Source organism: Rattus rattus, chromosome 14 (assembly GCF_011064425.1).
Source record: "Rattus rattus isolate New Zealand chromosome 14, Rrattus_CSIRO_v1, whole genome shotgun sequence".
NCBI classification, from domain to species: Eukaryota; Metazoa; Chordata; class Mammalia; order Rodentia; family Muridae; genus Rattus; species Rattus rattus.
The window spans coordinates 69,215,614-69,237,011 of record NC_046167.1 but is presented as its reverse complement, the minus strand read 5'-3'; the positions used below and the strand labels follow the sequence as shown (position 1 = coordinate 69,237,011).

Sequence of the window (21,398 nt, the reverse complement as noted above, 5' to 3'; positions counted from 1 at the left end):
GTATTGCCATAGAATCTCCAACTTTCAAGGGTTTCCCAACTTTCTAACACAGTGCTGCCTATTGGGGACCAATGGTACAAACACATAAAACAGACCCTTTCGCTTTATTAATGTCAGCAGTAGTAACTCTGCTAATGAGAGACTTGGGACACTTTGTACTTCCCTGGGTTCAATACACTGGCATTTACTAGTTAGGGAGTGACTGTAGGGTGCTTCAGTGGTCTTATGACTTGTTAATAATTTGACATTCAAAGATCCTGTCTATCTCTTTACTCTAGGTATGCAAACCCTTTTCATTTAAACATGGGTCAATGGCTTTAAAGAATGGTAGCCCTCACTGGTGCTGCAGTGCACAGGGATTCGTGTGTACACATCTGGAGGTACCAGATCCCTCCACGGCTGGCCCATGTGCAGGGGTGGGAGAGGAGGTCATGTCTGTCATGCCAGTTTTAGGTGCTCCTCAGTGAAAGGGGGAGTGGCGTGTGTTGGGAAGATGACCAGGTGCTTGGTCTAGGGCAACCGTCAGCTTAGCTCTCTGCTCCACACTCTTCTTGGTCACCCCTCTTGCCTTAGGTCACCTTATGCTATGCACAAAGCAATCGTTTCTGTCCCTGGAGGGTTGGGAGATCTTTCCATGTTCAAGCATCTTGACCGTAGTGCACTGAAATGACCCACATGACACAGTTATTGGCAACCATGGTGATGAAGCCAGTTAAAGGTTTTAAGGCCTTTTTATTGACGGCCAGACCAAGAACAGGCTTATGCCTCTGAAGAGTCTCTTGGCGTCCAAGCTCAGGGGTGCAGACTTTTTAAAGGCAAAACTCACAAAGACCATAATTGACATCAAAGTCAAATGAGGGTCAAGGAACCTCCACACGTCCGTCACTGGCAAAGCATACTGATTATTTCAAACATAGCTTGTCATTTTTTTTTTTTTTGCTTGTGCCTTTAAAATGTATTGTAGTTTATTTTTGGTTAATATATCTGGCCCATGGTCAAAGCCACCGAAATGTCAAATGTGTGGCCACTGCAGACCGAGCTATCTGAGCAGACAGGAAATGAGAGTCGAAACAAGATGATGCTCCCTTAATCATTTCAGAACCACACAGGCCTCACCTTGCTTAGGGAAGGTGTGGCTCTGACTGGAGAAAATGTCTTCACCTGCCCACCAGTGGCAGTAATGATGGTCCATGGCCAAGGATGGGCAGCGTGGGCTTGTAGCTACCCTGATCCCTATAGGAGTACAGAAGCGTTCATTACGGACACACAATACTCAAAACTTTCGCTTTTCTAAGGTTAAACTTATTTGTGCGTGGTGTTAACAGAAGCTGTAAATTGCAGTATTAGAGGAAGCAACTGATCACAATAGAAGATTCATGCTTCCTACTCTTTGTCCTACGGCGCAGCCCATTTCTGGACAACACCGAATGCATATGTGTTGGCACAGTTGATAATAAAAACAATGCAGACTCATAAGCAGGGAGGAGGCTGAAGCCAGAACCCGCGAGGGACAAAGACTGGTTGTAAGAGGAGAGGCAGAGAGAAAAACAAGGTCAAGATCAGGCTATTCTAACTTCAGTGTTCGCTAGGCCAGAGCAGGATGGAGTTAAGGGTCAGCAGCTGGGGAGGAGAGCTCAGGAGCGGAAGTAACCAGCACAAATTCCACATGTGGGCGGGCTTTTCTAAGGGTGGAGGAAGCGGACGCCCGCAGGGCTGGGGCATGGCAAGCAGGATGGCGCTGCAGCTTGGCCCGCACGAACTGCAGCACGTCTTCTCCTTCCTGGAGGCTCGCGACCTGCTGCGCGCTGCGCAGGTGAACAAGGTGAGGTCCCAGGCGGGGTCGCCCCACCGGCGCGTACCGCCGGCCCCGGGTCGAAGGGCTATTGGCTTGGCGGGTGGCCTCGGGTGGCCCCGCCCTACCCTTCCAGTCCACTTTGTTGACCACGCCCCTGTCTTGGTGGTCATCTGCCCCTAGCACTCTCTAAACCCCTGCAGTGGGCTTCCTCTGAAGGACTGACTGCAAGGGCGACTAATCACTGTTAGTGTAAGGTACTTATTTTTCCTTGCCAGATTCATTACTGAACTGTGACCGGAAAAAAAATGCTAAAAACTCTCCCTCTTTAATGTCTATCCCAAGTACCCGGTGCATTGTAGTGTGTCTTCATTAAATGTTCAAAAGGTTAGACGCAACGTTGCTTGAACAGAACACTTAATTTGCAGTTTCAGACCTGTTCGGTTTTAAAGCTTTTACTCACAGAAAGAGACCAATACTATTCATTCCAATCTTGTCAACTTTGCCAAAACCATCAAATGACAAGCATGCCACTAGCTCTTCTGTTAGGATCACCAAAGAATGGTACCCCAAACTCAGATAGTTCGCAAAAGCAAAGAGCGTTTACTGAGCTGAGTTTCCGGCATGTCGGGCTCTCCCCATTGGGAAATGGAGACCCCTGGTGGACTCCAAGCTCAGCTTTTATTGTCAGGGGAATTCCAGGAAGGGGTGTGCGCCTTTATCTCTATCTCTCGGGGCCTGACTGATTCTACAATTCCTTAGGCTCAGGAGACTTCCCAGCGGGTTGCTTACTCATTCTAGCTACTTATCCTTACTTCAGGCCAGAAGGCGAGGTGTCCTCAGACTGGCTGTCCACTGCTGTGGTTGGCTGACTGGAAGTTCCTGGATCCCGGTTCTCATTTCTGGGAAACAGAAACTTTGGCCGGTCATAGAGACAGCCTGACTCTGGCTAACTCAGTCCTTTCACTTCAGACTTCATCAGAGGACCCAGAGTTGACATCTGGCAGTGAAGCTGGAAGGTTCTAGACTAAGAATGTGTATGTAGATAAGGCATCATCTAGTTCTGTGCTTTTCTTTTGTCGTTCTGGGGGAAGTGCCTAGGATCTTGAGTGAGCCATGTTTTCTTACCAGGTGAGGGACCTTCCTGTCTGCCCTTGTGGGTTTTTAATGCTGCAGTAGTTTGACCAGTATCTTTAGCTATTTCTTCTTTCTGCTACACGGTAATACTTCTTGGGGCCTGCATCTTTTTCCTTTGCATCAGTTGTCAAAACTTTGTGAGTTGGAGAACTCACCCCACATTGTAACAGTTGGTCATTTTACACCTTGTCCCTGACAGACCCTGGAGAGAAAATGGAGGTCGTGATTGAATGGTCTGCCTACAGTGACTAGTTAACATCTTGGTTGATGGATGGAGATGGCTAAAGTTATATTTTAAGTTTAAATTACTGTGGGTAGGAGATCTGTAGAGCAAAAGTTGCCTCTATCTTGCAAGCCCCACCTATGCAAGAACAGAAAATTTTCTGGAATGCCGGGGGCTGTTGTTCGTGTAAGATAACAAGCCATCAGCTTTCATTTCTGTAAACAAGATTGGTTACCTCAACTACAAGGATGCGCTTCATCACACATAGGTGGGAAGTACATAGGCGAGAAGTAAGTCAGGGACGTATGCTTGCCCTGAGTGGACAGAGGTGGCAAGTATGTAGCCTCATGGGTTTTGCCTACATAAGCCCCCATCTAATGTAATCCAGTGACATACTTTGGAAATACCAGGTACGGACCTGTTCAGGGTCCATCATCCTGGCCAATATGCATATCTTGGTCAGTAGTTAATAAAGCTTGCCTCAAATTTGGCTCAAAAATTGGTGGTGGTGGTGGTGGTAGTGGTGGTGGTGGTCGTATTCTCGCCTGGTGAGCTTAACACAATCACTTAGTGAACAGGTAAATGATTTCTACCTCTGACGCTGTTCCAAATGCTCAAGTAGCTTACTGGCATTTTTACATGGAGGCTTGGGAGCAGTAGGGTCCTTTTCCTGTTTCTTTTCCAACCAGAACCTCGTGCTCTGAGGCAAATTACACAACTATCCTTTTCATATTTATGAGTTGTTTGCATATCTGGCGTGTTTCCCTACATCCCTTTAGACCAGCTATCCAGCCCTTGTGTCTCTGAGCTCCTGGGCCCCGACCCATCAACCCCACTGAACCTCTTTCATCACTTGGTGGTGGCTTAGTTTGCCTTTTATTTATTCTTCTCTCCTATATTACATTCTGACTGCAGTTTCTCCTTCCTTTTCTCCAGTCCCTCGCCCATCTCCTTTTCCCCCAATGTCCATTCCTCCTCAGTTTCCATTGAGAAAAGAGCAGGCCTCCCAGGGATACCAACTTGGCCTAACAAGTTACAGTAAGACCAAGCTGGGCAAGGAGACCCGGTAGGAGGACATGGGTCCCAAAAGCAGCCAAAAGGTCATCTGTTCCCACTGTTAGGGAGTCCCACAGGAACACCAAGCTACACAATCATAACATATGTGGAGGACCCAGGTCAGACGCCTATAGGCTCCCTGGTTGTCGGTCCATCTGTGAGCCCCTATGAGCCTGGCTTAGTTGACTCTGTTGGCCATGTTCTTGTGGTGTCCTTGACTCCTCTGGCTGGTCCAATCCTTCCTCCTCTTCTGAAGGGTTCCCCGAGTTCTGCCTAATGTTTGGCTGTGTGTCTCTGCATCTTCCCCCACCAGTTGCTGGATGAAGCCTTGCTGATGACAGTTATGCTAGGCACTGTCTGTTTTTGTGACTGGCCCATTTAGTGGTTCTATGGTTTGGAATGCCCCGGGTTGAGCTGTGTTGAATGCAGGGCTGGTTTTGTTCTTTGTTCCCCTCCATGGGATTTGGTAGGCCAGGGTACTAAATGGTCATTTACTGACCAGATCTGTCTTTCCCACTCCTTATTCTAGGTCTGGAATGAGGTTTCAATGGCCAATGAACTGTGGAGGTGAGTGAAGAGGAGCCAAGGGTATCCTGCAAAGGAGAGGGGCTCGCTCACCAGAAGTGGCTTTCAAGTGTCTTATACCAAGATAAAACTACCAGCAGCTGGAGGACGGGCAGCAGCTGAGTCCTCTCAGGCTGAACGTAGGACAGGGAGCCTTGAGGGTCAGGTGGGAGTTGTATTTTAGTCACGCTTAATGGGAAACAACTGTTCAAACATGAAGTTGCTTCAAAAGCTGGAGGGGGGGGTCTTTGCTTTTATTTGGGGGTAACTATGACACTCCAGAATTCTCCGTTATTTCAGGGCTATCTTAGCTTACTCAATTTTCAGCATCTTAGGTCCTGTGGGTTTTCATTAGCTTTTATTTTTTTTAATTGGTTATTTTGTTTATTAAAATTTCAGATGTTATCCCCTTCTCCAGTTTCCTATCCACCAACCCTCTATCTCTTTCCCCCTCTCCCCTGCCACTTATGAGGGTGCTGTCCTACCCTCCCACCCGCTCCTGCTCAGAACCATGCATTCCCCTACCCTAGGTCACTGAGCCTCCATAGGACCAAGGGCCTCTCCTCCCAGTGATGCCCGATAAGGCCATCCTCTGCTACATATCTAGCTGGAACCATAGGTTCCCACATGTGTACTCTTTGGTTGGTGGTTTAGTCCCTGGCAGCTCTGGGGGGAGGTCTGGTTGGTTGATATTGTTGTTCTTCCTATGGTGTTACAACCCCTTCAGCTCTTCAGTCCTTGCCCTAACTTCTCCATCGGGGTCCCCATGCTCAGACTGATGTTTGGATGTGAGCATCCTCATCTGTATTGGTCAGGCTCTGGCAGAGCCTCTCAGGGGCCAGCTATACCAGAATCCTGTCAGCAAGCACTTCTTGGCATCAGCAATGGTGTCTGGGTTTGGTGTCAGCAGATGGGATGGATGCCCAGGTCGGGCAGTGGCTGGATGGCCTTTCCTTCAGTCTCTGCTCTACTCTTTGTCCCTGCATTTCAGTTTTTTTTTTTTTTTTAAATAATTTATTTAATACACCATCACTGTCTTCAGACACATCAGAAGAGGGTGTCGGATCCCATTACAGATGGTTGTGAGTCACCATGTGGTTGCTGGGAATTGAACTCAGGGCCTCTGGAAGAGTGGTCAGTGCTCTAAACCACTGAGCCATCTCACCAGCTCTGCATTTCGTTTTGACAGGAGAAATTCTGGATTAGTATTTTTGAGGTGATGGGTCCCTCGACCTGGGACCATGCCTGTCCACTAGATGTGGTCTCTATAGGTTCTATCTCCCTTTTGTTGGGTATTTTGACTAATGTCCTCCCTGTTGGATCCTGGGAACTCTTGGGTCCCTGGCATCTGGGACTTTCTAGTGGCTGGCCCCCAGTTGCCCCTCCCTTCTTGCTAATCTCCTCCTTTCAAATTCCTTACTCTCTGTACTTCTCCCCCATCTCCTCTCTTATCTGAACCAGCCCTGTTTTCCATCCTTCTCTCTCCCTCCAAGATCCCTCTCTCCCTCTACTTCCCAAGATTATTTTCTTCCCCCTTCTGAGTATGACAGTAGCATCCACTTTGGTGTGATCTTTCTTCTTGGGTTTCATATGGTCTGTGAGTTGTATCATGGGTATTCTGAGCTTCTTTTTGGCTAATATCCACTTATCAGTGAGTACACCATGTGTGGTTTTGTGTGTGTGTGTGTGTGTGTGTGTGTGTGTGTGTGTGTGTTTGTATGTATGTGTATGTGTGTCACTTGGTTACCTGACTCAGGATATTTTCAAGGTCCGTCTGTTTGCCTGCAGATTTCATGAAGTCATTTTTTAAAAACAGGTGAGTAGTAGATTCCATTGTGTACATGTACCACATTTTCTGTATCCATTCCTCTGTTAAGGGACATCTGGTTTGTTTCCAACTTCTGGCTATTATAAATAAGGCTGCTATGAACATAGTGGAGCATGTGTCTTTGTTATATGTTGGAGCATCTTTGGATGTATGCCCAGGAGAGGTATAGCTGGGCCCTCAGGTAGTACTATGTCTAATTTTCTGAGGAACCACCAGACTGATTTCCAGAGTGGCTGTACCAGCTTGCAATCCCACCAACAGTGGAGGAGTGTTCCTACATCCTTGCCAGCATCTGTTGACACCTAAGTTTTTGATCTTAGCCATTTTGACTGGTGCGAAGTTGAGAATTCTGTTTAGCTCTGTAGCCCATTTTTTAATAAGGTTATTTGGTTCTCTGGAGGATAACTTGTTTTTTGTATATATTGGATGTAGGATTGGTAAAGATCTTTTCCCAATCTGTTGGTTGTAGTTTTGTCCTTATGACAGTGCCCTTTGCCTTACAAATGCTTCTCAATTTTATGAGGTCCCATTTCTTGATTCTTGATCTTAGAGCATAAGCCATTGCATTCTGTTCAGAAAATTTTCCCCTGCGCCAATGTGTTCAAAGTTCTTTCCCACTTTCTCTTCTATTAGATTCATCATATCTTGTTTTATAATGTGGAGGTCATTGATCCACTTGGACTTGAGCTTTGGACAAGGAGGTAAAAATAGGTCAATTTATATTCTTCTACATGCCAACTGCAGGTTGAACCAGCACCATTTGTTGAAAATGCTGTCTGTTTTCCACTGAATAATTTTGGCTCCTTTGTCAAAGATTAAGTGACCAAAGGTGTGTGCGTTCATTTCTGGGTCTTCAATTCTATTCCATTGATCTACCTGCCTGTCTCTGTACCAATACCATGTGGTTTTTATCACTATTGCTCTGTAGTATAGCTTGAGGTCAAGGATGGTGATTTTCCCATGAATTCTTTTATTGTTGAGGTTTTTTGTTATTCCAAATGAATTTGCAAATTGTTGTAACTCTATTAAGAATTGAGTTGGAATTTTGATGGGGATTGCACTGAATCTGTAGATTGCTTTTGATAAGATGGCCAATTTTACTATATTAATTCTGCCAATCCATGAGCATGGGAGATCTTTCCATCTTCTGAGATCTTCCTCAATTTCTTTCTTTGAGACTTTGGGTTCTTGTCGTACAGATCTTTCACTTGCTTGGTTAGAGTCATACCGGGATATTTTTATATTATTTGTGACTATTGTGAAGAGTCTCGTTTCCCTAATTTCTTTCTCAGCCAGTTTATCCTTTGAGTAGAACACTGATTTTTTGAGTTAATTTTATATCCAGCCACTTTGCTGATGTTTACCAGGTTTAGGAATTCTCTTGTGGATTTTTTAGGTCACTTATGTATGCTATCATATCATCTGCAAATAGTGATATCTTCACTTCCTCCATTCTAATTTGTCTCCCCTTGACCTCCTTTCGTTACTCTGGTAGGACCTCCAGTACTATATGGAATAGATAGGGAGAGAGTGGGCAGCCTTTTCTTGTCCCTGATTTTAGTGGGATTGCTTCAAGTTTCTCTCCATTTAGTTTGAAGTTGGCTATTGGCTTGCTGTATATTGGCTTTTACTGTGTTTAGGTATGGACTTTGAATTCCTGTCTCAGGCTGGTCCGTGGTTCCTGTGTCCCATGGGGTCCAATTGTGTCCCCACTTGGGCCAGGTTTTGGAGCAGTAGTGGTGGTCTCACCTGTGATCTTATGTGTGTCAGCAGTCCTGGGAGACCAGCTCTCTCCAGGTGGGATTTGGGTGTGGAGAGCTGTGGCACAGGGTCAGCCCTGGGGTGCCGATCATCAGCTTTTATAACTAATATTGATTACTAAAACAATCTCAGTCAGGTTCGAAGCAGACTTTCATTGGAATCCATTCTTAGGGAACTGTAGGTAATTTAGGTAAAGGCAGGTCTTGCCTTGTGTGCGGCTCAGCAAAATCATCTGCATGGATGAAGTGGCAGTGCAGCTGCCGCTATAGCCCGTGGAGGGCACACATTTATAAGCCAGGGCAGAGCTCTCCCTGAGTGAAATACTGTTCTTGAGAAGTTAGCAGAGGATTCCGTTTTCATCGCCTAACTTCCTTACAACATCTCGATCCTCACAAGTTCATTTTTCTCTTGTTCTTTTTGATGTAGCATCATGATTCTTTGATGTTGACAGCTGTCAATCCCATGCAGGCACAACAAAATCAATCAGCAGCTCTTTTTGTCTGGGGCTGGTCCACATGCTTTATTCCTATAGACCAGAGAGTCCAAGACCACATTTGCCCGGACGTGTGAGCAGTGGGGGCCTCGGTGCCATACACGCAGAGAGCTTACATACTGAGGCTGACCGTGGGTGTTTAGTGGGTATCTTAGTTGGGGTTTCTGTTGCTGTGATGACCAGAAGGCAACTTGTGGAGGACAGGGTTTATTTGGCTTACACATCCACATCACTGTGCATCACTGGAGGAAAACAGGACAGGAACTCAAGCAGGGCAGAATCCTGGAGGCAGGAGCTGATGCAGAGGCCATGGGGCATGGGGAGTACTGCCTATTGGTTTGCTCCCCATGGCTTGCTTGGTCTTCTTATAGAACCCATGACTACCATCCTAGGGATGGCACCACCCACCATGGGCCTGGCCCTCTCTTATTGATCACTAATTGAGAAAATGCCTTACAGCTGGATCTCATGGAAGCATTTCCTCAAGAGAGGCTCTTTCTCTGTGATGACTCTAGCTTGTGTCAAGTTAGCCCACAAAATCAGCCAATACAATGGATGTGTAAGTTAGGATAAAGGTCAGTTTGTACTGGTGGTGTTCAAACTGTGGAACTGTGAACAGGCTCTTTCCCATCTGACCACATTCTCCGCTTTCTGAACTGACCCATGACGGGTAGCAGCAGAGTATTTAGCTGTTTTAGCTCCAGTTCTGAAAGCTGCTCTCCTCCCCAGCCAGACCTCCGCTGTTCTTGCACTCAGCTCTCACAGCACCATTAGCTACTCCTCTCCAACTCCAGACAGGAGCTTTAATCTACATAAACACGTACCAGCAGTAAAGGCAAAAGGAACTATGTAGAAACACAGTGTGGAGGTGGTGTGAGTGCCTTTTGTAACGTTGTCGACTGTGGTACGAAAGCAAAGCACTGTGACCCACCCCATCTCCTGCTCTTCTCTTTTCCAGCTGGGGTCTAAACCAACACACCACACTCCGAATCTTACACAGGCCGTCTTTCCTCACAGCCTAGGCTGGCTCAGGCTCCCAGGCTCTGGCAAGTGTGCGCCTTTACAACAGCATAGAAACTCCCTTAATGGGTCTACAGTGTAAGACGGCGTGATTTATGACACATGTTAAAGGAGGAAGGACAGAAACAGACACGTATGCACAGAAGTTTTACTACTGAAAATTGATTGTGTACTAGTCAAAAATAAACCTTTGTATTTCAAAATCCAAGTTATAATCTTAAAGCCAACCACTGAACAGTAACTAGTAATATGAAGAAATGACCAAGAAGTTGAAACAGTATATTAGACCGTGCTTAACACCAAACATGGCAGTATTGAAGTACTGGGGCTTAATCCAAAAGAGCATTGGAAGGAGCCACAGAACTGGCAGAGAGAAATGGTCCGGCTTAATGCTGTACACACAAGATACACTTAGTTTTCCTTTTTCTTCTTTCTGTTACAAGAGTTGGAGATCAAAGGCTGTGCTTGCTCGGCAAGCACTCCTGAGGCAGACTTTGGCTTAAAAGATGTAATGTGCTGAATGCCGGGTTTTGGAAGAAGATGCATACGCAGACAGTATTGAAAGCAGCTGAATGCCAGCATTGAATAGAGTTTGGGGTCAGGCGTGTAAAGAAGTGTCATAATGACAAACAGGTGGATCTGAGGAGACCATCTGACCCCTGGCAACAGCAAGGAAACTCAGGAAGGACCAACAGAACAGCAAGGGCAAGTGGGGAGTTTGACACAGTTGGCAACATGAATCCGTCCTTTAGTGTCTGTGTCCCCAAGAGTGGGATGGTGGTGAGCGCCTCCTCCATAGGGCTGCCGTGAGGGGCAGCCTGTCATATAAAAGGTACACATGGTTCACACTGCCACCATTCATTTATCATCAGCACTGCCCCCATTCGACAGAGCAGGAAGTTGAGGCCTAGGTAGGGACAGTTGGTTTTGAGGCCAGAATTCAAAGCTAGATCTGGTTTCGGAATCACTGACTGCTGTGTCCTGCCTAAGCTTGTGCGTTTGTGTTTCAGGCAGCTGTGTCTGAGGCGATGGGCCCCCTGCAAGGCCCTCCCAGTGGTCCTGGGCACGCAGACGTGGAGGCAGTACTATTTCTGCCGGTCTGAGCTTGAGTTCCGTGTGAAATCTGGGCGGCCACAGGACTTCATCTGCAAAGCTATTTCTGGGCACACAGGTATGGGCTGGAGAGTGTAGGAGCCATGTCCACTCCCACTGATCCCCCTCTTCCTGATCAAGTCTTGGGGTACTTGGCATCCCAGCTGATGCCAGTTGATGAATGCAGGTCTATCATATCATGGGGGGAAAGAATAAGTTGCTATCTCCATTTCTAAATTGTCTAAAACGGCAAGATGGGCCTCGGTAGGCTCCGCTCTTGGGAGTGCTCACCCACCAGCTGAGTGGCTATAACTGGAAGAGAGGAACACGTGTATGTCAGATCCATCTCTGCCTGTGCTCTCTTCCAGGAACCATAGATCAGCTGGCCTACGTCTCACCCCACGAGTACCGCTTTGATGAAAAGGCAAGGTCCGTGGTTTGCACCGTGTCTTCAGACTGTACGGTGCGTGCCTGGGATCTGCAGGAGGTGAGCTGCTCCCTGGGGAGGGACGTTTGGGCTGATGCTCTTAATGCAGGGCAGGTGCCCCATTTTGCAGATGAGACATCTGAGCTGTGCCTTCGGCTGTCACCAGTAGGACAAACTGATAACAAGCACAGCCAGGGGACTTTGGAAACTTGAGTGTGACCTATTTTGTGTGACACATGCTTGGCTTCCCTCTTGGGACCAGACTTTGCTGATGGTGGCAGGGGCTCTTGTGGCCTGTGCCTGGGATGACAGCTGCTTTGCCATTCCTTACTTCACAGCAAACCACACAGTCACGGTCCTCCATGCTGGAACTCATGTTGACACCAGGAGGTTCTGCAAGAAGACAGCTTTTGGTCAGCCCTTTGTGTGTGCGTGAGCGCATGCCGGCCTGGACAACTTGCCTAGAATTTGGAACCTTGTCAGTACTTGTGCAGATGTAAAATCTGAAGTGTTAGATGGAATATAAAACAAAAGCATCCACACTAACGGCAGCTTGCCCCGGCAGACGGCCTCTGCTGAGAGAGCGCATTCTTCCCTTTCCTCCTGTCTCATTGAACCCCATCGATGGCTGTCACCACGGGCGCCTCCAAATGCCTGTGGCTGCTTGGGATGCACCCTTGCACACTACGCTCTGTTGCTCCTTTCTCTGGAACTCAGTTGAGTCGCATGAAGGAAAACACCACACAATCTTACTTTAGGTAACACAATCTCTGGGTGCAGAATCTAGCATCTTAAGTTTACAAACTGTTCTAGGTCAGAAACCCTCTGGTCAGAATCCACTCGAAACAACAGCCTCTAGCCTCTTAGTGCAGCAGAGCGTGGTGTGCAAGGGTGCATCCCGGCCAGCCACGGAAATCTGGAAGTGCGTGGGTGCGCGTGGAAACAGCCAGCTATGGGAACTTGGTGAGATGGGAGGAGACAGCCCTGGTTGAAAGGAGAGTGTGCAGTCTCAGCCTGCCCGGGCTGGAGACAGACTGAGGCCATCTGCTGGTGCTGGCCTGGTATTTTGTGTTTTGTTTTGGAGATAGCATCTCATTCTGTACACACACAAATTATTAGGTAAATAATTTAAAAAGACATCTTTCCATTGTTGCCAAAAGAAAAGAGTGACTTGCTGTGTGGGCCAGCAGCGTTTTCTTGAAACGACTCGACCAACTGTTTAACCCCTCGTAGGCCCATCTCTGTCAAAACTACTTACCAGGCCCGCTGTGACACAAAGGGAGCCACGGACAATGTCTAAACAAGCGAAGAGTAGTGACCCCCAGCAGTACTTCAGGTCATTGCTCTGTTTTGAAACCAAGATACAAAACTGCTCAGTGGCCTGTGTGGCTGCGGGCAGGCGGTGTCACCCCAGACCCTGCATTGCTGCCTCTCCATTGTCTCCAGTGTGGGATGCCTGCAGGATGCCAGCAGCCCTTCCTGCCATCCGGCCTGGTCCCAGCCTTAATGCTATTTGTAAGCAGATCTTACTGTCCTTTCTCCCCGAAGGAGTCCGATGTCGAGCTGGTGCTGGGCCACACTGAGCCCTGCTTCCCAGTAGCAGGGTCTTTGCCTGAGCTCTGGAGGTGACAGATCTATGGTCCTCTACTGAAAGGTTCTAACCGAGGGGTTCACACCCCTTTCCTTTCCCACCATATGTTATTTAAGGACATGGAAAGAGAACCTTTACCAGACAACCAAACCTGCTTATGCCTTGATTATGGACTTTGTAGCTCCAGAAATGTGTGAAACCCCACTTCTATACAAACTGCTGGCTGTCTGGCATTTTGTGGCAGCAGCCCAGATAGAAGGACAGTATGTACCTTTTAAAATTGGCTTCTGTCAGGTAGCACATGCTTCTCCATGTGGTTTGTAGGGTCTTGTATAGCTCAGGCTGGCCTGAAACTTGGGATTCTCTTGTTTCCCCAGTGTCGGCACCCCAGGATGTGCAAACCGCAGCTGGCTTGTGTTTGTGCCTTGAAAGGTTCTAAAACAAACTGGCAGGCTGGAGAGTAGGCAGTGCCCGCCTGGCTGGGGCTGGAGAGTAGGCAGTGCCCGCCTGGCTGGGAGGGAGTTTAGTGAGTGGCGCTCGTCTATACCTGGAGGGCTGGTATTTTCTTCTCTCCTTTGTCTGCCTCTCATTTGTTCATTAGCTTCAATTATTTCTTGGCACATTGCTGTGGGATGCTTTTGAGGAAATGCTATTAGAAGAAACTGTAGAGCCTTGCAGAACTTTTCTTGAGTCTCCTAGATGTCCAGAAGCACTTGCCTAGCAGGCTGGGAGATTAGTGAATGGGCAGCTCTTGCCTGGCATGGGTGAGGTTTGGGGTTGAATCCCTAGACAGTTACTTCATCAATAGCGACAAAAGCACAAACAGAAACTGGACAATTCGGATGAACAAATATTCCCCATCCCTTCCTTCAGTCCTTCAAATGAACGGTGTTAAGTTTGCCCCTTCTCCTGCCCTTCTGGCTTTTTGAGATCAGGTTGGATTTTGCCCTGCAGCTCAGGCCGGCCTGGCGCTTATGGGAGTCTTCCGCGTTTCCTCCCAGTCACTGGGATAGCAGTTCGTGATGCCATGCCTGCCTTATTTTGCTTGTTTTCATCAGAGTAGTTTGCGTCCATCCACACCCAGATATGGGATTCTTTTAGTATTTAACCTTTTTGAAGGTTTGCTGTTCCGTGTGTGACTGCGCCGGTGAGATCATGGTGGTCAGATGAGGGTGTCAGATCCCTGAGAGCTGGAGTTCTAGGTTTTTCTCTTTTTCATTCAGTCCAGGACCCCAGCTCATCAAATTCTCACGTCACTTAACCTAATCTAGCAATTCCCTGTCATGTGTGACATAGGTTTGTTTCTGGGTGAGCCTAGAACCACACAGGTGGTCAGCCTCGGTCTGCTACGGAGCCTGGTAGAGTAGGCCCAGGAAACCTATGCTGATTGATAAGAACCATATCTATCTATGGAATAAATCAAGCCCGATGTCAATAGTTAATTTTGTTGTTGCCAGGGCACAGAGATATGGTCGAGCCCTGTGCAGCCTGCCCCTCTGGTGAATTTGGTGGCCTACCCTCAGCTGCAGCTGGTTGTCACTGTGGACACACAGGGCCTGATCCGGGGATGGAACACAGACACAGGGTCTGAATGGGCCTTCTTCAGCTTGCCCACTTCCTGTTTTTCAATGGAGGCCTGCGACCACCCAGAGGGCTCCTTCCTGCTGGTGAGTGACACGCACATGCGCACACACACCCGTTCTCTGGAGCCCCTCGGGGTCTCTTGGGGTAGCCACTGTGGTGGGTGGAGCCCGATTCCCTCTTCATAGCAGGCGCTGCTCTTCTGGCTCTGTTTTGCCTGAGGGGAAGGCAGCTCGTCTGTCCTTCAGACGAGGGTGGCATCAACTGTTCCCGCAGCCTCTGCTGATGTGGTGGGAGCCTGCAGGGTGCACTCTCCTCCTTTTGTAGCCATGAACCCTTGCTTTCCTGTGTGCTGGAGCCCTCTGTCAGCCGTGTTTCTTCACTCCTTCATTGTTTGTAGCTTTTTATGAGGGGCAGAGCTCCTGACCTTCAGGGGCCGGTACCTTATACCATGTGCACCCTGCTTTTCAGTTTGCCAGTGTCTGTTCTTCCCGTTGTCTCCACAGCCACCCTCAAGGGTCCTCACCCCAAGTCGCAATGGATTAAATTCTGGCTCCTTGGCTTGGGTTTCCTCTCCTCTCTCAGGACCCCAGGGGAGCACCCTTTTCAGCGGGTTCCCCGATATACAGTGCCTGGAGTCCGCCCTCTGTCATACAGTGACAAGATGAGAGTCCCCTCCAGCACTAACTTATCCCCTGGGGAAATCCGCTGTCACGCAGACCTGCGGCTGGGTGTTGAGGATTGTGTACTTGCATTGAAAGTAAAACAGGTTTTCCTCCACCAGATGCTGCCTGGCTTACTGCAGAGGTTTTGGCTTGACACACACACACACTCAGTCCCCACCCTCACCCCGACATGCACACATACGTACACATGCGCACGCACGCACATGCCTACACACACGCACACACAGCCATGGATAAAGCTGTTTGGTCATTTTGGCGCCCGACTGTTCTTCTTCTACACCTCTCAGCTGTGGTCACTTCCTCTGAGTTTAGGACAGTGGCTGTTCCTATTCCGACTCTCGTCCTTCACCAGGTCACATGCAGGACACAGTCTTACCCAGAAGTGTTAAAATGTTTATTTTTCTACAGGCAAAGTGGGAATGTGCTTTGAACTGGCTTCCAGAGTTGGGTGGTTATTTCAATTTTTGAAACATTTTAAATATGCATACTTTCGACCGAATGATGATAATTTAGGCACCCTCCTGAGTGTATATACAGGGTCTAGGCAGGAGCACTCAGTGTAGCAGAAATTATAGTGACTTTTGTACTCAGGCCGACCTTCCCAAATTAGTAAACATTTTCTTTTGACCTTTTAAATTGCCCTCAGTGCCAGAGGAAACATTGTAATTGTAGAACACATAGGCGGGCTGCTTCTGTCTTGGCTTACATGCCAGGCTCCTGCAGGGGACTTGGCTCGGCTCTGAACACTTACATTGCTGTGAGCTGTGCCCACCCTTCAGCGGGGACTCGGCTCTGTCAGGATGTGGTGGTACACCTCCTCCTCACTTTCTCTTCCAGGTAGCCTGTGCTGAAGGGAACCTCTACACCATGACGGTACCTCAGTTGCAAGTCGTCTCCAGAGTGGCCACATTCCCTCACACCCCTGTAAGCCTCACGTGCTCACCTGACAAACAGTGGGTACTTGTGTCTGCACAAGACTCCGACTTAGGCCCAAAGGTCAGTGCCCAGGAACCCAGTTCCTGGTGAACCTGCTGCAGTGGGAGGTGGCTAACGTTTCTGCACAACATGGTTGCAGGACATGGGCTCTCAGACCACCACAGGACCAGGCACGAGTGACGCCTTCATGCAGGAAGCCCAGTCCTGTTATTCTCTTACTCTTTCCTGTCACTATGCTATGAGCTAAAAGGGTCAGCTCCCTGCTAGGAGGGGCAAAGTCAGCTTTGAATAGGCTGGGCTTGGGCATCTCAACTGGGATGGTCCTAACATGTTGTCTGAGCTGAGATCAGGGCAAAGACAAGTGCACAGTGAGGCCCATGCAGGTGCTGGGGAAGAGAGCATATGATGCATGGAATGTGGGTCTGCTCTGCCTCATCCTCTGTGGTCAGGAGCAACGCCCTGCAAGTCACAAGGAGTATACTAACCATGACCTGGTTCATAGACGCAGAGATGTCCAGTCATTTGCCAGAGGCAAAACCCTGATTGAGTGCCAGAACCTAACCTACAAGTTAGACCCTAGAAAGAAGAGCTGGTAGAACAGGAGAGAGACGTGGTAGCCAGGGAAGAAGCAAATAGCAGTTTGGTACAGAGGATACAGGATGCTGTAACCCACAGCCTAGAAGGGGGACAGGAAAATGACCTGGATTGCCCTGTTGGGCCTAGAATAGAGGCTTCAGTGTGTGACCAGCCAGGTGTCCAGGCCGTCCCGCCAGAGGGTGAAGTCAGCTTGGGGCTGGAGGGCTTTGGGAACAATCAGACCCCTCACCACACTGTGACCACACAGGGGTGTTTCCACAGGCGTTCTACACTCAGCCCTTGCTACACCCATCAGAAGACAGACTTCCTGCCTCCGCTACCCTCCCCATCAGGCTGAGCTCCAGAGCATGCTGGGCTCCAGAGGAGGCGGCCAGGCTCATGGTGACACACAGAGATGACAGTGGCGTGCATCTGGTCATCACTACCTTCGAGTTAAAGGCCAACAAGTCCAGGGACAGAGTGAGCATCCTGGGTAAGGTCCCTGTGCTGGCCAAAGCCTTTAGTTGGTACTTGAGGAGAGGTTCCTCACGGTTCCTCACGGTTCCTCACGGTTCCTCCAGGATAGTGTCTTTTCCCTTCCGGGGAAGGAGAGCAGAGTGGCCTGGAGCCTTTGCTGCATGATTTCATGTCCTGGGTGGTGGAATGCTTAGCACATGTTGGTCCCATGTGGTCCTTGTCTTCAGGAGTAAATTCCACACCCACACCCATGGTCTCCTCCTCTGTGGGTGGTGGCACCCCAGCACTTTGCTGCTCCTGGACTGAGCTTTAGGGGCCGAGCTCTCTAACTTTTCAGTGTACCAGATCATTGGGTGAGGCACACGGCCATCCCAGAGAAGCAACCTGTGTGCTTTTTATTCTCTCAGCACAGCAGCTGGCCAGCTTCCCCCTGCCAGACACCATGACTCCTCACCTCATGCAGGGCCACGGCTCCCAAGTGATCCTGCTCACCTCTGGGTCAGAGCTGGTGCTATTCAACATTCACGGCCTGCAGCTGCTGGCCTTCCAGGACCACCAGAGGCCCATCACGTCTGTGTGGGTGGTGAGTGTGGCACTCCCTTCTGGGACATGCTTGCTGCTCTTGGGAACCCATGGCTGCAGCTCACTGGACTTCCTTTCAAGGATCCAGACCGTGTCATCACTGCTGCCTTGGACCTGTCCTTGTGTGTCTACGTGTGGAATAAGGAGAACACGTCTCCCATTCTCAAGAGCTGTTATCATTTGCTCGGGGGATCTCACAGATGGGCCAGGTAACTGGCTGTTCTTCAGCCCTGCATCTGTAGACTGGAAAAGCACTGGTTTTCTTTCTTTTGCAGTAAGTTTTGTCACGTTGCCCAGGATGGTTTCGAACTTCCAAAATAAAGTGTTCCTCTGCCTCACTTTCCTCAATAGCTGAGACCAGATGTGCATATCACATCTGCTGGAAGGAATGATTCTAAAGGAATTGGGGGAAAGTCCAGCCTCGTTAGCTGGGTCTCAAGATGAGCCACGGTGCACATCCATTTCTTATTCTGCCACAGATCAGACTTCCCAGCTCTCTCTGTGTGCTGTGTGTTGTCTCCTGTATTGGACAAAACCAGCCCATGCTGATATTGCCCACACTTTGCAAATGAAATAGATGAGAAATTTAGATGTTTTGTGCATAGTCCACAGAGAACATGGGGGCTAGATGCAGGTTAGACCTTGAAAAGGTCCTGGGAGCTCTTACGGGCACACAAGCTTTGACTGTGGATGGGTGCACTGTGGACCCTGGTGGAGACGCACGCTGACGTTTCTCACAGCACGCGGATCATGGGGATTCAGGCAGCCCTGCTGGGGGAACCTGACATGCCCTTCCCCCTGAAGAATGCAGTAGCCTTTTCCAGTCTTGGTAGTGGGCTAGGTAGGATTGGGACGGGGCAGGCTGGGCTCTGTCTTCATGTAAAATCTTTTTTACGTAGACGTCTGCCTTTATTCCAAGGTTAATGCCTGGCATGTCCTTCTTCCTTGTAGTGGATTCACCCACGTGAAAAGCGACAGCAGGAGCATTGCTGGGGTGGAAGCCAGAAGCACTGGAACAAGTATTCTGAGGTCATATTGCTACAAGGTTCAGCTTGGGTAGGCGCCACCAGTTGAAGATGCTCTTGCTTGGTATGCAGAGTCCTTACCAAGGATGTTGTCGGCTCTAGAGAAAGAACTAGCAAGGTGCCCGCTGCCTTCTCCCAGTGAGCCAGTCAAGTAGTTTCTAGTGTCTTAGGCTTCCCTGTCCTGCTCAGAGAAGCACGGGAGAATCAGCACCATCTCCAGTCACAGAGTGGACCGCTTATGGTAATTAACGGCCTGCTTGTTTGCAGCGTCCAGATGGCCATAGAGCTGCTTTTGTTATCAAGAATGTAATTAAAATATTTTTATCTGCCTGTGCTGTAGACATCCATTTGTACGTGGACTTTGCTGTGGTTGAGATGAACTCTGTGAGGTCATTTCGAAAGCTCAAGGTCACCAACAGAGCAGAGTGGCAGGGTCAGCAGGGGAGCCCTGGCTGGGCTGGTGGGTGTCCGCTAGGCTCCTAAGTGTGAGCGGTATGAGCAGGCAGCCACTCACGGAAGCCCAAAACAGACCTCGGCATAGGTCGATAGAGCGCCTCACGTCCAAGGAGAAGGCTGGGGAGCTACATGGAGCCAGGCGGCGTGGCAGCAGGGCACCCTGCCTCCTCGGTTGCCAAGTTTAACAACAGTGTCTGTGTACCACAGATGACCGTGGGCGTGTAGGACATAGATGGCGTCATGAGACTGCCTCCCCTGAAGCTGTCAGTGGGAATCCTAACTTAACTCCACCACAGACAGGTCCATAGGCGGTTCTATGACTGAGCCATCCCTAGACAGCCATGGACAACAACGAGGAGAAACCAGCAGACATGAATACTGTGGCCCAGCAAGAAAGGTAACGGTCATGTTCTGAAGATGATGGGAAGGGTCAGACCAGGCAGAGCTGGTTTCTGCTGGAGACCTCACGGGCACGTTCCGTTTGCAGGGCCTTGCACAAGCAGCGTCCTCAGCAGATGATTCCTGTTAAATCCCTCCTTGGCAAAGTGTCTGCTCTGACATTACAGTGACTCAAGGCTGGGCCTAGTGCCCCTACCCAGGAACACAAACAGCTCTAGGGATCTTGCTCTGGAGTTGTAAGCCCGCGTGGTAAGGGAAGTCTTACTGGAGACAAGGGGCCAAGACCAGCCATAGCCAGTTAATCTTGCTGAAGGGATTGATCTTGGGTGTGGTGCTCTGGGCCCCAAGAAGAGCCTTAAAGAAACTGCTACATGCCCCAGTCCTCCAGTTCCATGTTCTGAAGCTCCCTTCCGGTACTGTCAGTGGGCACAGCAGCTGATGGGGCAAGAAGCCACAGGTGAGCACATGAAGCTATGTGAGCCTTCCTTCTGCAAACCAAGCGAGAGACGAACCAAGGGGCCAGGCTGGCAAGACAAGCTCATCACTTCTGCCACTTTGAGAGTTCAGCCTAGTCTACCTAAAGAGTGTAAGCCTGTCTTGAGCAACTTAGTTGCAAAATATGAGGTAAAATGAAGCCAGAGATGGATGTCATTTAGTGCTGCAGACCATTTGCCTAGCTTGTGAAGCCTAGGGCTCAAGTCCTGGTACTATTTTAAAAAAAAAAAAAAGGAGGAAGAAGGAGGAGGAAGAGGGGGAGGAGGGAGGAGAGGGAGGAGGGAAGGAAGAAAAGGAGGAGGGGAAGGAAGAGAAGGAGGAGGAAGAAGTAGTAGTAATAGTATATAAGTTCAAGTGTTATCTGGAAGTGATAATACAGGATTTTAAAAAATATAAACAAGTTCTAAAAATATTGCATTCTTTAAGACATGGCTCAATGGTTAAGAACACTGACTTCTCTTCTAGAGGACCTGGGTTCAAATCCCAGCACCCACATGGCAGCTCACAACTGTACCTTGAAATCTAACACTCTCACACAGACATACATGCAGACAAAACAACAATGTACATATAATAAAAATTCTAAAAAAGAAAAAATGTTGCCCCTTTTGATACTATATTTTAGAAACCTACATAAGTTGTTAGAATTACTAAAGCCAAACTCTGCAACACTGGCAAACCAACCCATGTTGTAGGGCACATTGACCGTGCCACCAGGTGGACATGGGACTGGTGAGGTGGAACATGCTCTAACCCCAGGAATCTGAGGTTGAGATGGCAGGAGTAGAGCTGGCCCTCCATGCCCCCATGCCTGCTTTGGAACACTTAACCATGACCCTCAACGAGGTGGTCATGTAGCACAGCCCCTAGAATTCTTCCCCGTGCAAATAAAGGCGTCACCAGCACCATAGCCTTAGCCAAAAGAATGTACCCCCAAATCACATCCCCACTCCCCAAGGTTCATATAGTCCCTAGCCACATGGAATAAAACACACAAGTTATTTCACCAAGAATGGTCTGAGAGTAGTTGTTTTTACTGAGTTGTAACACTTAGGGGAAGACTCTTTCCCAAGCACTCAGCAGGGACCATGAACCCCATCTGCCTGGCCAGGCTCCCTTTGGCTGCAGAGACTTACATCACACTGTAGACACCATAGGAATCCAGACCCTACCCCTGCACGGGCCACCAGAACCTCTTTAA

The 21,398-nt window shown here is 48.9% G+C and overlaps 1 protein-coding gene across 3 annotated transcripts; it reads left to right on the top strand.

Moving 5' to 3' along the window:
* Positions 1-1,699: 1,699 nt before the first annotated feature.
* Positions 1,700-19,188, top strand: LOC116883349 (F-box/WD repeat-containing protein 12-like). 3 transcript variants are annotated; one of them, XR_004385751.1, is made up of 10 exons: positions 1,700-1,822; positions 4,738-4,775; positions 10,885-11,045; positions 11,335-11,453; positions 14,442-14,651; positions 16,089-16,247; positions 17,046-17,256; positions 17,704-17,823; positions 17,904-18,031; positions 18,774-19,188. XR_004385751.1 is itself a non-coding variant. In XM_032884429.1 (10 exons), exons 1-10 carry the CDS (start codon positions 1,721-1,723, stop codon positions 18,880-18,882), a joined length of 1,413 nt encoding a protein of 470 aa, XP_032740320.1. In that variant the 5' UTR covers positions 1,700-1,720; the 3' UTR covers positions 18,883-19,188. The 3 variants fall into 3 exon arrangements, 1 of the variants encoding a protein (XP_032740320.1); XR_004385750.1 differs by having other exon boundaries at positions 17,653-17,823; XM_032884429.1 differs by having other exon boundaries at positions 17,648-17,823.
* Positions 19,189-21,398: the final 2,210 nt, after the last annotated feature.

Excerpts from the sequence above, each read along its gene's own strand:
- LOC116883349 (XM_032884429.1), top strand. The coding sequence starts at position 1,721 with ATGGCAAGCAGGATGGCGCTGCAGCTTGGCCCGCACGAACTGCAGCAC. Across the intron at positions 11,046-11,334 it reads AGCTATTTCTGGGCACACAG|GAACCATAGATCAGCTGGCC; the intron begins GTATGGGCTGGA and ends GCTCTCTTCCAG. Across the intron at positions 18,032-18,773 it reads GGATCTCACAGATGGGCCAG|TGGATTCACCCACGTGAAAA; the intron begins GTAACTGGCTGT and ends TCTTCCTTGTAG.